The 14775-nt window shown below is 45.1% G+C and overlaps 1 protein-coding gene across 2 annotated transcripts in view; it reads right to left on the bottom strand.

Annotated features, from left to right (window-relative positions):
• The window catches only part of SLC4A3 (solute carrier family 4 member 3), a 660038-nt gene that overhangs the window by 185393 nt on the left and 459870 nt on the right, over positions 1–14775 (bottom strand). For both annotated transcript variants that reach the window (XM_069616955.1, XM_069616956.1), the window contains one exon: positions 7434–7618. In XM_069616955.1, the coding sequence (XP_069473056.1) occupies positions 7434–7618 (185 nt within the window). The remainder of the gene's footprint in view (positions 1–7433; positions 7619–14775) is intronic.

The raw sequence follows: 14775 nt of genomic DNA, 5'->3' as shown, positions 1-14775 counted from the left end.
GAGGAGTTCAGAGTCGGCCAAGCAGTGCTACGCAACCTGTTCGCTTGAGGTGAGTCTGTTTCGGAGGTAAGAGTTAATTGCTTCTGTTGAGCCTTGCCACTTCTCGTGGTTGTGTAATGTTGAACTGCTGTGTATTCATTATTTATGAGCATGTGAATCCATGTCAGACCCCATGCTGGAGAAGGACCATGTTAGTTACCTGTAACTATTGTTCTCCAACATGGGTCTGGCATGGATTCACATGCAAACCCTCCCTCCAACCCATTTGCGGGTCTTCTTGGTCATACTGCCACTTTACGTGCATACCAAATCTGAAGATGGCTGCCAGAGGAGGGACATAAGGAGAGGACTGTCATTGGATGGGGGCAGTAAGATGCAGAGGACAGTCATTGGTTTAGAGGAGGAATACAGTTTTAGAGTGAAAGTGAAACAGTTTTTTCTTTTACCGAGGATTCCCAGCCTGATGACCGGGAATATTCATGAGCATGTGAATCCATGCCAGACCCATGCTGGAGAACAATAGTTACAGGTAAGTAACTTGTTCCTTCCTCGCCTCAGTGGTAAACGGGTTACGGAGGTGAAGTGCATAGGATGGAAAGGGGGTTTTGGCTGTTGCGGATGGTTGGAATACTGCATTCTTCCTGGATAGTCATCTCTGCTCCTATCCTCCCGCTGAGTATCGCCTCCAGTGGGACTATCTGGTAGCAGCCTCATGGAAAGGGTTTTCCCCTCTGGGAGAAGTGGCAACATCTCAGAATCTTCAAAGTGGGCATGGCCAGGAACAGTAGGACCTCCCTTTGCTTGAGTCTATTTTGGCACTGGCTGGTGGGCTGTTAGGGCCAATTCTGCTAGCTAACACGTGTATTAAGGCTACATAACCACCTCTAAATGTCTCTTATATAGCTTTGAAATATGCAACCAACCAACAGCAATTCCACTCAGAGTAGACCCAATATTATTCATGGAGAATTAGATTCCAAAGACATTAGGTATTTCTTTTGATCCACCCTTGGAACTGCAAAATGCTCACTGCATTCATGCAAGAAGACCTTCTTCTGGTTTCCCTCAACCTTGTATTGCTCTCTAAGACACAAACAGCTTGAACACATTTTCATGGAAGGAAAGCAAGAATCCTCCATCATTTTCAAAAAGAAAAGAATGTTCATCTCTCCCATTTTTTCAAAGGAAATGATTGCCACACGGAAAAATATCTTAGATTTGAGACTTGTGGTGCATCAGAAGAAGGAGGACATTTTAAACTCTCTTTAATGATCTTAAGTAAAAATGCCTACATTTCCTTATTGCTAAAGGGATCACGCTGTCTATCTAAAGAAACTAAGTTTGCTTGTCTGTTGTCAGGAAGTTCCAAAGTAAAAATGGCCTCAGTCCAAACCTAACTCTACCTGACCATACCACTAGGTTAACCAACTTAAATAACAGCCAGGAAAAGGACTTTCTTCTCTTGGGCTTCTCATAGATTCAGATAGTCTCTGTATGGCTATGTCTCTTTCTTGTACTTGGGTTTAATACAATTTTCTTTGGTAAGCTCTGGATATCTCCTCCATGAGCTTTTGTAACTCTTGTAAAACACCTCTGAGTTTCGTGCCCTCCTTTAAGCGTATGTAGTTTACAGCTTGTATTGAGTTAGTCTCTCACACTCTTATATCCACTTATGATTCTTTCACTGTCTTTCAGTTCATCCTTGATTGCTTTGCATGGGACTGTATCACCTTTTAGACTCCTCTACTCCTTTAGTCTCTCCGTTATTCTCTTTCTTAATGTATCTGGGGGTCTCTTGGTAATCCCTCTTTAAGGGTATGCCGTCTCTCCATTCATCCTTGGATACTTGTCCTGGGGTTTGATCCCCTATTAGATTGACCTGCACCTGGGTCTTTCTATTATGCTCTTTTTTGAGTTACCTGACTCCATTGATAGCCTTATTTTATTTTCCTTAGAAGCCCTGCTTAGGCCTTGCTTTGCCCACTATTTGTCTCTTTGTTCATAAGAGATTGTCCCTTCTTCCCAGGGTAATTGTTTCTAGTCCTTCTTTATTCTTCTGACATGGTTATTTGTTACTTGCTTTAGGAGTCTTTCACATTGATAATCAAGCAACTTTATTCCCCGTATCTCGTCCTTATGGCTGGGACAAGTTGTATGCTTCATATGCTCTTGCCCTGGTGGCCTCCTGCTTTTCCCATGCTCCCCGATACCTTTATCTACTTTGAGGAACTTTGCAAGACTCCGCACACGCTCGTGTATTCTTCTCTGTTGTCGGCCTTCTGGTTCTGTGCTTACTGCAGCATCTCATTCTCGGTTTCCCTTCAGGTGCTGCAGCTGTCTGTGGAGGCGGGCGATAGGGAGCTTCTAACACTCCCAGCTGTATTGGTTTTGGCATTGTTCTGCAGGCATCTCACCCACCACGAGACATTTGTGATCACGCCAGCAGCAGCTCATGGATACGCCTTGCTTCCCGGGCAGCGCTTTCTCCGTTGCCGTTCTTGCTGACCTCCTTGTGTCTCACTTTGGCGTAGCTTGACAAATCGAAAGACGTGGGCTCCGTGACTGTATTCTTCTCCGCCTCTCCAAGGCGCGACTGCGTACCATACTCTCTCCTCCTCCTTCCTCCACTAATCTCAGCTAATTACACATTTTGTTTTAAGAGATACTGGGTCTCATTCCGAGTCTGGCGGTAACCCTGCCGGTGCTACCGGCGGGTTGCCGCTGGACTCGGAATAAATTACCGGCGCCTGACTTCCCGGTAACACCGGGGGATTACAACCCGGCAGTCCCGGCATCGTCTCTATGGGAATGGAGACCACGGAAGCACCGGCACCATTGTTAACGGTGCCGGAACTTCCGTGGTGGCTTGCGTACAATGACCGCTGTGCCCGGCATGGTCAGCCCTGTAGGCACAGCAGCTCGGGCAGGCAAACCAGTAGTGTGCTGGTCTGGAAACAACGGTGCCCATAGCCTTACCGGCACTGTTGTTTCCAGACCAGCACACTTGTAATGAGGCCCATTCTCTTTTCCTTGTTCTGGTGGATTTAGTCCAGCATTGCCTGCAGCCAAATATAAAGATGTCACATTCTTCTTGCCAGCAGGCAGTGCCATACATGCGGATATGTTGGGCAATATAGAGAGTTCCTCATGAGAATGGGAGTCCTTGTCCCCTAACGGCCCCCTCCCTAGCCTCAAAGGGGGTGGCTCCCCCCTGGGGAGAAGTAATGAATACCTCTTCATAAAATATTTCATTTTATATATGGTTTAATAGATCTGGCGAAAATGTTAGTCACTCCGCCGGATGGATGCAGATTAACTTGGAAGTTTTCATTACTTTTGTGACCCAAATCATATAGATATATCTGGTCCACCCGCATCACAGCCATCCTCAGGTCCACACCCTCAATTACATTTCTCTACTTTTAGTCACTCCGAAGGTTTGTGGACCAGAAATTACCATTTCCAACATCAGCTCATTTTTAGGCTACCTTCGGCCACCTCTTCTCCGTCGCTCATCTCTGACTGTCTGTCTGCTATCCAGGAGTGGTGTGCCACCAATGACCTCTGTCTTAATGCCAGTAAGACTGATATTCTCCTCATCGCCACACCCGCTCTCTCCTTTCCTGTCGCTCTCTGGCCGACCTCTCTTGACCCTCCTCCTGTTCCAACCTGTGAGGTTAAAAACCTTGGGGTCATCTTTTACTCCTCACTCTCCTTCTCTCATCATATCTGCGACGTCTCTAAGAAGTCTCACTACCAGCTACACCTCCTCAGAGGTATTCTTCCTTTCCTCTCCTTCCCCCAGAAGCTCACTGTCTCCAAAGCTCTGGTTCTCTCTAGGCTGGACTACTGCAACAGCCTCTTTCTAAATCTGCCTTCCTCTACTCTCCGCCCTCTGCAACTCATCCAGAACAGGACTGCAAGACTTGTCCCTGGCTTCAAGCCCAGGTATCGCATCTCTCCAGGCCTGAAATCTTTGCACTGGCTCCCAGTGGCAGCGAGAATCAAGTTCAAACCCCTCTGCATTGTCCACAAGGCCTTCAGGGTCCTGGGTCCTCAATACCTTCAACTCTCTCTTCCTAAATATCTTCCTTCTCGAGCACTTCGCTCATCCGCCTCCAACTCCCTCGGGTCAGTCGCATCTCCAAGCAACGAGTTGGTGGTAGATCTGTTTCTTCGGCTGGGGCTTCCCTCTGGAACAGTCTCCCTGCCTCCCTGAAACTTGAGGAGAACCATCTCAGGTTCCGGAAGCACCTCAAAACCTTTCTCTTTGCTTCTGCCTTTTCTCCTCCTCTCCCCTGCTGACCCCCTGGCTGAAACGGAATCTGCACTGGTTACCTGACCACCCTCTGATCCTGGGCCCTGGTCCCTCCCCCACCAGTCACACACTCCTGCACTGCCTGCCTGGCATCCCCCCCCCACTTGGGGACTGTTTCTGTATCCCTTCAGTCCCACTACCAGCACTTGACACCTGATGTCTGCACTTACCTCTGCACTTGCCCTCTGCTGGCCGTTACTTTTACTTATTGTTATTATTCTATTCCCATGTACTGCACTGTCCCCCCTCCCCTCCCCGCACTTTTCTCTTTCCCCCATCCCATGCACTTGCGCGATCTGAATGTCACCTGGCCTGGTAGGCTCGTTGTCTTTCCTCCCCTTGTTCCCCCTCCCTTGCCTTGTCGCGCCTTGAAACACTTGTGTATTGGCGCATTATAAATGCCATATCATTCCTATCATATCATGTTCCACTTTGGAATAAAGGTCCTTCAGTGTTCGAAAATAAAGCTGAGCCGAAAAAGAAAAAGGCTGGGACCAATCCAAAGCCCATATGAAGTCATCTACGACCCACTATCTAAATTCAAGGCGTAAAGGAGTAAAGGAGTATAGAGGCCTTGGAGGGATGATTAATTTTACCACAGTTTATCCTTTCCATTTATAGATTACACCTTCCCAAGTACCAATTCTAAGAGCTACCACAAACCGTTTATTATGAGGCAAATGCTTACCTTCTGCTGAATGAAAGGGATCTAATGTTGCTTTGTGGTCTCTCCCTGAGAGATCGCTAATCCTTGCCTTTAATTTACAGATCTTTGAAAGATATCTGTGCTACCGGTAGTGTGATCTATCCCTCATGTCAAATACAACATAACAATTTCGGAAGAGATTGTGCATAAACTATTCTTTGGTGAGTGGTTCAAAACAGGTATTTCTAAAATAGATCATATTATTTTTAAAGGCCTCCCTATACCTTCTTTTTAACACTGATCTACATATATATCATTTAATTATTGATGCAGAATAATATTTTACTGTCTAACGTAGCCCTAAAATACCAATATTGTTAGTCCTTTCTTTTTAGCCCTGATGGTTCTCCTAAGGCTGTCGAGTCAGCTGGATACATTTGCTAAAAGCAAGATGGAGCTGGATAGGGGGAATTAATTTAATCTCTCTTTTCCCCCAAAAGACTAGCAAGGAATTTGGGTAAAGCTGTTTAAAGCCTCAATATCAGTAGACAATTCTCAATCCTCATGTCTTATCTTTCATAGAAGAATATTCTGTGCCACTAAGAATACCAAGTTTGGTGCCCTCCTAAAAACAGTAATATTGGTTATGCAAGCGTGGGAATGCTGCTCTGAAACATATGCCCTTCAACTGGCAAAGGTGTTTCTATGGTGGAAAAAGGTTTAGAAGTGCATGCACTTTAACATTTCTATAGATCTTTTTCATGTTGAAGGGTTCTTTTAGGCTTTTGTGATTGGAAATGAGCACATAGCTTCTGGCTGCTTTAATCACAGGCTTTTTATTTACTTATTTTTACGTGATTACTACAAATTAGAATAGATCTTCTGGAATCCCTCTTCATGCACAGTGGATCTCTGTTTGCTACTCTCACAAACTGGAAACTTGTGTTCGTACACACCTGGTGCCGCTCAGCTACCTCTTAGGACATGGTCACCATTTACAATGTTGTGCTCTGTGAGAACCCGGCTTTTCTCATCCAGAAACTCTGCAGAGAATCAGATGTTCTAAAACCTCCATTGTTGTATTTTCTTTTCCTTAAAGTAGATAACTCATCATTGCTGTTTTCTTTCTTTCTAATAAGGTATTATTTTATATGTGAATTTTGTTTGCTCTAACTTTTTCTTGTTTTTATTATATCTGATGTGTTATCTTATGTGTTAATCTATTTTGCGTATGTCTACATACTATTGTAATGGATCTTAACGTCATAATATTGGTAACCTCGCTTTATATTTTTGCAAGTTGAATATTACGAGCGTGTAAACCATGCAATCACTTCTTAATAGTGTTCACATATGGTAGAATATTTTTCAAGTTTCAAGTTCACTACTGTTTTGAGTGTGCATCCCATATATTCATTTTCAACGTTTGCTTGTTTATTTAAATTGCTGGTTCCTCTTTTTGGTGCTTTCTATATGATCATATGATATGATATATGATAGTGTATTTATATAGCGCCTATACACAATGTGCTTCAAAGCGCTTCAAGGCAAGGGAGGGAACAAGGGAAAATACAATGTCATTCTTACAGGCCATGAACAGTAAGAATGTGAAATTAACTATCGTACTCGGCCTGACGACATTTCAGATAGTGCAAGAGCTAAGACCTAGATAAGGAAGGGAGGGGGAGAGTGGGAAGGAAATGGGAACAGACAGGCGACTACCGTACTAGGGCTGACGACATTTCTGGTACAGCTGGAGAAAAACAAGAGGTGAAGGAGAGGGGTGCAGAAAGGGAGGGGAGGAACAAAACAAGTGACGATCATACTAGGCCTGACGACATTTCAGATAGTGCTGGAGGGGGGGAGGAACAGTAAGGGGATGGGGGAGCGACCGAGGAGGTTGCTATCATACTAGGTCCAGGGAAAATTCTGATAGAGTAAGTGCATAGAAGAAAGTAAGGGGAGGAGATAGGAAAAGGGAGAAGGGAAAGTAGGAGAGAACAGAGAGTTAGCAGTCAAAAGAGTGGAGAACAAGAGGGGAGAGTGAATTCATTTGCAGAAGTCAGTAGTAATACATCATGTTGCAAGCCAGGATACAAGATGAAGATGGGAACAGCATGATTCAGGGCCACCATGAGTACAAGATGCAAAGGAAGTCCAGCATGAGAGTTGAGAAATGAGATATGCATAGAGAACTCAACATTGAAAACACTCCTATCTTAAGACTTATCCAACCTTCTGATTACCAAACTATACTTCAATGAGAATAACCATCCCCCGCCTCAACTATGTTCAGCAATTATACCCTGCTTACAATAGCTAGTCTGCAGCAGAGCCGATGTGATATAGGCAGGCCTACGGCAAGCGCGCAGCTCACACTGGCACCCAATCTGAGGCAAACACAGGTCCATCGCTGTGTCACTTTATTCCTCCCAACACGCACCGCAGTGAACCTGTGAGCGTCGATACCTTGTCAGACATGAGGGTGGAGATGGATCTGCCGATCTCATGGTAGTCCATGTTGGTCTGGGTGGGTCCCAGAAGAATGAAGAGGAACCGCACTGGGATGGGGACCTCCAGCACCGACTCCAAGAACACTGCCTCGTTCAGCCGTACAAACGCCATGGTGGGCTGCTGCAGGAACTCCACACACCCTACAAGAGATTTGGATTAAGGCGCTATATAAATAACACATCATTATCATCATTAAGAGAGGACAAACAAGACTCTGACGCTTAAGCACCATCAAAAAGATACATCGTTCTCACACTACAATAGGTGCATTTCACTGTCGCACAACCAGGTACTTCCACACCAGAGCCATCAAGTGCAGCAGGGGAGGCTTTGCAATCCCAGGAGGCTGGAGAATTCCAAGGTTTGACTTGCGTCACAAAGAGACACAATACAGGTAACACTGGGTGGTTAGGCTTCCCAATAACCGAAGGGGTTGGATGGAGGCTTAAGACAACAGGGATTTGATAAATCGGTCTTTTTGGTGTTCAACCTTCAAAATGCGGTAATATCACAAAGAACCGTTTTTATTTAATACGGTTCTAAAAGATGGGCACTTGCCATTAACATGGCACTATTCACATGTAATCCCAATTTATCAAAAGCGGAGCAAATTTGACCCGCGCAATTACAGCCCGATTGCGTTATTGGACGCGGAGGCCAACTTTTTTGCTGACTTGGTTTTGAGGGAACTGACCTTCTGAAGGGATACTAAAGCCATAGTAAATGGGACTTAGAAGGGGAGTGGGGACCACCCTTCCAGGGACCATTATTGATTCATTTCAGCACGTGACGGAGAAGAAGGGAATCCAGGATATGTTTGCAGCAAGCATAGATCTATCACTTGCATTCGGGAAACCCTCCGGCTGAAATCATGGCAACTACCCCCACACCCTCTTCTGAATATTTTGATCGGTTTCTATTCCCATACCACCCTGCGCATCAGGCTAAACGAGGATGGCGCTTTGACAAAGGCTGCCAAATCTTTCGGGGATTAAGGCGAGGCTGTATTTTAGCCCCCTTATTATTTAACTTGTATCAATCAGATTTGGGGGAATGTTTAGTTCCTGCAGCCCTCACGACTCCACAATGTTTTGGTGTAAAAATCGCATATGTTAAATATTGTTATATTTGATCGCACGAGAATGGACCTCCAGAGAATAATCTACACCTTTTGCCAGTTTTGCCGATAAATATAATTTGGTAATTAGCGAAAAGAAAACTAAAGTACTCTTAACTGGTGGTTGAAGAATAAGAAACTAGAGATTGTGTATTCTATAGTGCATTTCGGCTTTTAAAAAAAAGCCATTATGGTCCTTGTGAGGAATGCAGATAAGGCACCAAATGAGGCACGTGATATGATGGAAAATTCACGCTTCATTCAATACGCAAGTTCTATAAGGGAAAGGTAGTGCCGGCCTTGTTAGATGGGTTGGAAATATATCAAGCATTACTTAACTGGCACCTTCCTCCCACACAGGACATCATTTGGAAGCAGGTTCTCTCTCTACCAAAGTGCATCTCGATGGCATTGGTGTGATCTGAATTAGGTTTGGAATCTCTCATCACCAAGCCTTTGGGCACAAGACTGCCATGATGCACGAAATTCAGAGATCCACCGGTATTTTAACTGTATGCGAAATTTGGGCAATCGTCCTTAATTTCCCAGAATCCATCACTTCTGATATGTGATGAGGCCAGGGCGTAGACAGGGTAGGGCCTGAGCAGGCATTTACAGATGTTCATGGCACGGCAGTGGGCCCAGATATATTCGCTTCAGGCCCCACTTGTTGGACAATCCTGGCTACGCCTCTGGATGAGGGCCTTCAGAATCAGGGGCCTATCATTCTAGACGGCATGGAGAATATACAGACATTAAAAAGAAAATGAATTGGTGCGAGACCCGCGCAGCCATCTTGAAATACCAGAGGTTTGGTGATCTGCAGTTAGTCCAGAAGCAGCTGGGAGACGCTGCATTACTCGCAGCGTTTTCCGCGTCCCGTAGGCGGGTCACATTCATTACATGCAGTTTAGACTAAATTTGTTACAAACAAATCAATATCTATCGCTGCTCTGGGACATAAGTAAAGCTGCCGCGCCTTCCTGCAGAATTTGTGCCGATGACTGTGACTCTCTGCAGCAGTTAGTCTTATGATGCCGAAAGCTTAATGAGGAAAGGAGCACCCATTTGGACAGCTTTCTACCTTCTACTACTGTCATTTAGAGTGAAGCACTGTGGGCAAGGTTTTACAGTACAGATTCTATTGCTCAGATCTTGGCGATATTACGGTTTTTAAAGGAAATTGGGATCGAACAATAGAAAGCTATTTATCAACTTGTATTAGTATTCTATACATTATTTGTAATGGTAGAATTGCATGACATTTGCTAATAGTTCATTATTACTGTATCTTTGTGTTTCTTGTTGAATTACCTTCATGAATTAATTGTGTCCATTAATGGGGGTAAGGTTTTAATTAAAAACCATTTCTTTGCACAATAAATACATAAATTGCAGAAGAAAAAATAAAGATTACTGTCGACATGTTGGGCGACGTTGGATGAAGGTATGTTTCGGGCTGTGTAGCAATGGCTTAATGACTCATTTTCCACATATATTTTTTGGAACCAAATAGGTGACAAAGACTTGTGATGATTTATGAATAAAGATATAAAAAATATACAGGCAAGAGCGGTATAGTCCACTTTGTTTTACCAACCATTTCTGAAAAGGATTTAAAAAAGCTAGAAATGCATGCTGAGATCCCGAGATAAACATGTAATTGCTGCACTGTAATTATAATTGGTTATTTATAACACGCTTAATTGCCCGGAGGTTTCTAAGCACGGACCCTGGGATCGAACCTGTGTTGCTCTGCGTCGTCTTGCTTTCAAAGCGAGCACATTGCCCCTGAGGTATCCTTCCGAGACATGCAGTAAATTCACAGCTGTTACCAGCAAGCCAGTAGATTTCTAGTAAGAACTACTACACCCGCCAATGATTATTGCCAAAATGATGTGGTCATTCTTCAAATAAGTCTGCCAGACCCATAACGAGGGCCAGTGCGCTTCCTCCCCTGCTACTTTGGGCGGGGGACTGACAGTACAAAGAAAAGTTTTTTTTTTAAATGATTATCCCTGCACCTTCAATCCTCATTCGTCAGTAACTGCGCAGACTAAGAGTGTAGTACGCTGTGCATATATTGGCTGATCGCCCTTAACACATTAGCTAGTATAAATACACCTAGCACCACTGATATCATGGAAAGGTTCTCAGGCATTGCTTGTTCTTGAGCAACATTCACTCTACCCCTCCAGTGTGTACAGCCTTGCCCACTGTTGGAAGGGCGCGGGCTGTCCGGATGTACATCTGAGAATAATCCCCGGGTCCTGTGGTCAGGTTCGAACTCTGGAGGTTTCCTGGGATTCCTCTGCACCCTGGGCCTCTTCTATGGGGTAACCAATTTAATTTCCAAATGTTCTCGTAGGAAAAGGTTTGGGCTTGCTGAAAATGTGAAATGTGGGGACACTTTGAACATTATTTCCAGGGCCTCTTTTGGTTCCCAGTGCACTCCGGCCTGTGGTGGTGGGTTGGCCAATGCATGAACCTCTGGAATACCCTGGCGCGTCGGCATACTTTATCTGGTGTGTCCTGGATGGGTGTGGGGGGGGGGATAATTATACACACTTGGCCCGTTCCTGCCTGACTGCCTTGCATATTCACACGCCACCTCTATACTGCCATTGTTGTGAGGCAGGCTTAGTCCTCGGTGCTAGCCGTCATAGCGGGAATTGGTAATGTCAGAAGAACCGGGAGACCTGACACCAACCTCCATGCCCCACCCCACCCAGACTGGACATTTCGGAAAAGATCTGATAAAAAATGAAAAAGTTAATGAGAAAGTAAAAAAGCGCTGATTCGTCCTAGTCCCCATTCATTTTCCCATAGAGGAAAGGTCACATTTTTTGCTCTAGTGCACAGCCAAAACCACTGGACCGAATTGGACCAGGTACGAAACATCTTGGGCACAAAGCGATAACTCGATTTCCAGGATGGGTCTGGGGTTAATGCGGCCGATAGTTTTTAAAATATTTAAAGGAAAATGGGTGCCCCCTCCTCCCAAAATGATAGCTCTATCGCACATGGTGTATTGCGGCAGAGAGGCTGACAGGATTTCAGAAATGAAAAAGCTGCAATTTTTTCCCAAAATTGTATTGCTAATAACGTTTGAATTGCTGGATGGATTTGGATAACATTTTCAAAACAAAATGTTTGTCAAGTCCCTCCCCCTCCAAACTGCAAATTCTTGTAACAATACGTTATTAAATGAAAAAAGTTATTAAGAAAACAAAACACCACAGTTTCACAGTTTTCAGCCCATTCATTTTCCCATAGACAAAAAGTGCATGGATTTGGATGACATTTTCAAAACAAAAGGGATTATCAAGGCCCCCATCCCCCAAAACTGCGAACAATTCATTTAGGTCAGAACATATAGAGCACAGTGTGGGCTTCAGACTTCAGTATAGCTGTGTCTGAGTAGGATACCTAAATAGTGACGTACAAACAGTGCATCATACATTGTGAGTCACCACGTCAACATGTGGACCTGGGGTAACAAGGCAGTGAATGCTGGGCTATGTTAGAATTCAGCCGCTGCCCGCTACCGGGAGACAGTACTGGATATACTAAACCTGGAGAGGGTGATTGACTGTAAGACTCACCAATAGTAAGGATTTAGGGTTCATTATGGGACCCAGACATTATGCGCATAACCTCATCCTATGACTAAAGCAGACAAACCTCAAAGCAAAGACTATCACTAATCGTAACTATGAAGAGGAAGGAGGTGCTTGTGGAGGGAGCGTCTCTAAGAATTGAGACAGTAACATATTCCGAGATAGAAATGGAAAGCTGCATTGAGTTGCTATCTGGGGAGAAATAAAGGCCCTTTCTTCGTATTTGTCCTTCATGCGAGGTTAATACAGCGTGACTTCGAGTGATTCTCTGGGAACAAGGTGTGCGGACAGTGTACGACATCATTGCTCTCCCAGGAGATATGAACAAGTAAACTGTACAGTCCTTAGGGCGTGGCCAGAAGCAATCATCATGGTCCCACTATGGGCTTCAAGCAGAACCTCCTCCTCCATACATTTGAAATATAAATGCCTTTGTACCCATCAGAAATACATTTCCAGAAGAGTTTCAATGTGATGTGGACATTTAAAGGCAGGCGGGACCTATGGCACCAAAGTCTGATATGATACGAAGGCTGGATGGTCGCGCTGCATGTGCGCTCTGAAGACTGGACGGGCATGATGAACAGTATGATGTCTTCTTGATGGGCATCACTTTAGGATGGAGCTCAAGAACCCTACTTTTCAAGGAATGGCTACTCCCCAACACCCTAACCCTCCCCCTCCTCTTTTAGCTCCCCGCTCCCTAGTTCTCTGCTCTTTAACCTTGTTCTCCTCCCTATGATTGTAAAGCGCTTTGTTGCTTCCCGAAGCGAGGCCCGCACTCAATAAATACCCTAATAATAATGATGATAATGCAGTGCTTAATTTGTAAAAAAATAAGTGCCAGTGCCCAAATAATATTGGCCCCATAAGGCCAGGCGCAGCGCCGCCTGCAGTACGGGCGTGGTGCCGCCCTCAGCGCGGGCGCGCCGGTCGCGCCAGTTCAGTGCTAGACCTACCTAGATCGGCCCACCACCAGCCCATCACACTGCTGCTGCTCCATGTCAGATGTTTGGCCCTGCAGCAACCGCTGGCACAGGCTAGTAGTAAATAAGCAACTAAGACATGCTCCTCCTGTAACTGCCTCGATGCCCCCGGGCTGTGTGAGCGCTTTAAAAATGAAAATAAATAAAAAAGCATTCTGTTTCAGTCACTGTTGCACTGTATTTGTCTCTACCCCTTCTGCTCCATCTGACAGTCCGTTAAAGTACACCAAGTATTGTTAATCGGTTACCTTTAGGAAGAGCACCCTCCCCTCAGCCCGTTCTCCAGTCACCTCATCCAGGTGCCGTTCTCCAGTCACCTCATCCAGGTGTTTTGCATAATCAATTTACTCTCAAGCCCTTATCAGTCATCACATCTCATAAATGCATCCCCCTTCACCTTTCCTTCAGGCATGAGCATGGTGTTGTATAACTTGGAAAAAGTCATTTCTGCAAGACATTGTTGTGAAATCAACGGCCTGTGCTACTTCTGCTTTAGGGCCTCCTTCCACCTTAACACATATTAACAAACTAAATATGTTTTGTCACCCAATATTCAGGAGCCAGAGGAGAATGCATATTCGGATATCTCCTTCCCACTGACATGTTCTTGACATACTTCACTAAACTGCGGGGTGTAACAGACACCCACCTCCCTATCTGAGGATTCCTATCTGAGGATTGCATGTGCTCTCATTCGAAGCACATGCTCGGAGCGTATTGTACCCAGGTTAAGGGGCCACATCTGGTGTTTAAACCACACATCAGGATAGAAAACATGCGCTGGAATTATGTAAAACAATTACAGCAAAAGACGGTTGAGAATTATACCCAAATACTCAACTAGTGCTTTTATTAGACAGATTAGTGGGCATGTGCACCATGTTTATCCCCGTCTAGTTTCCATGTGTGTATCTTTAAGCCTGAAATGGAATTTCAGAAGTTCGTCTTTGAATGAGCTATTCTCACGAAGTGCAGCCGGTTCGGTTTCGGCCCAATACGTGCACCGTTTTGGGTCCCCTCGCTGAAGCTCGTTTGCGAACTAATGAGGCCGATAACATTAAAAGGAAGAACGGAAACACCCAGGCAAAAATTCACAGTACATGTTTCGCTTAGAGGAATGCTATCCAGGGTCAGTCTGGGGCCTACAATTGTCTCGAGTTGGGCTCGGCAGCAATGAAAAAGTGGCCAAAGTTTCAAACGACAATTCAATCCTTTTGTGACAGACACTAGTGGGACCATGCTGCCGCCCGTGCACCGCCCGGTCCTGGGTTTTGCCCTGCCTTGCCTCAATCACTTAGCCTAGCTTCCGTGGGGCCACCTCCGCCACGGCCAAGCTGAGCATAATGATGACAAAAATAGGTGCGCAGCGGCCCCACGGAAGGTAAGATTTTAAAAGAAAAAACGTATATTTGGGCGGCTGGGGCCCTTCACTTTCGAAGTGATGGGCCACAGCCGCCACTCAAAATAAGTTATTTCTTTTAAAACCTACCTTCAGGTCAGGTTTTCAAAGAAAAAAGTAAAAAACATACATTTGGGCACAATCTACCGGCCCGGCCGCCCGTGGCAGAGTCATC

The sequence above is a fragment of the Ambystoma mexicanum genome, chromosome 9 (genome assembly GCF_040938575.1).
Source record: "Ambystoma mexicanum isolate Mex_15411 chromosome 9, UKY_AmexF1_1, whole genome shotgun sequence".
NCBI lineage: Eukaryota > Metazoa > Chordata > Amphibia > Caudata > Ambystomatidae > Ambystoma > Ambystoma mexicanum.
Note: the sequence above shows the minus strand (reverse complement) of the source record. Positions and strands in the feature narration are given on the sequence as shown.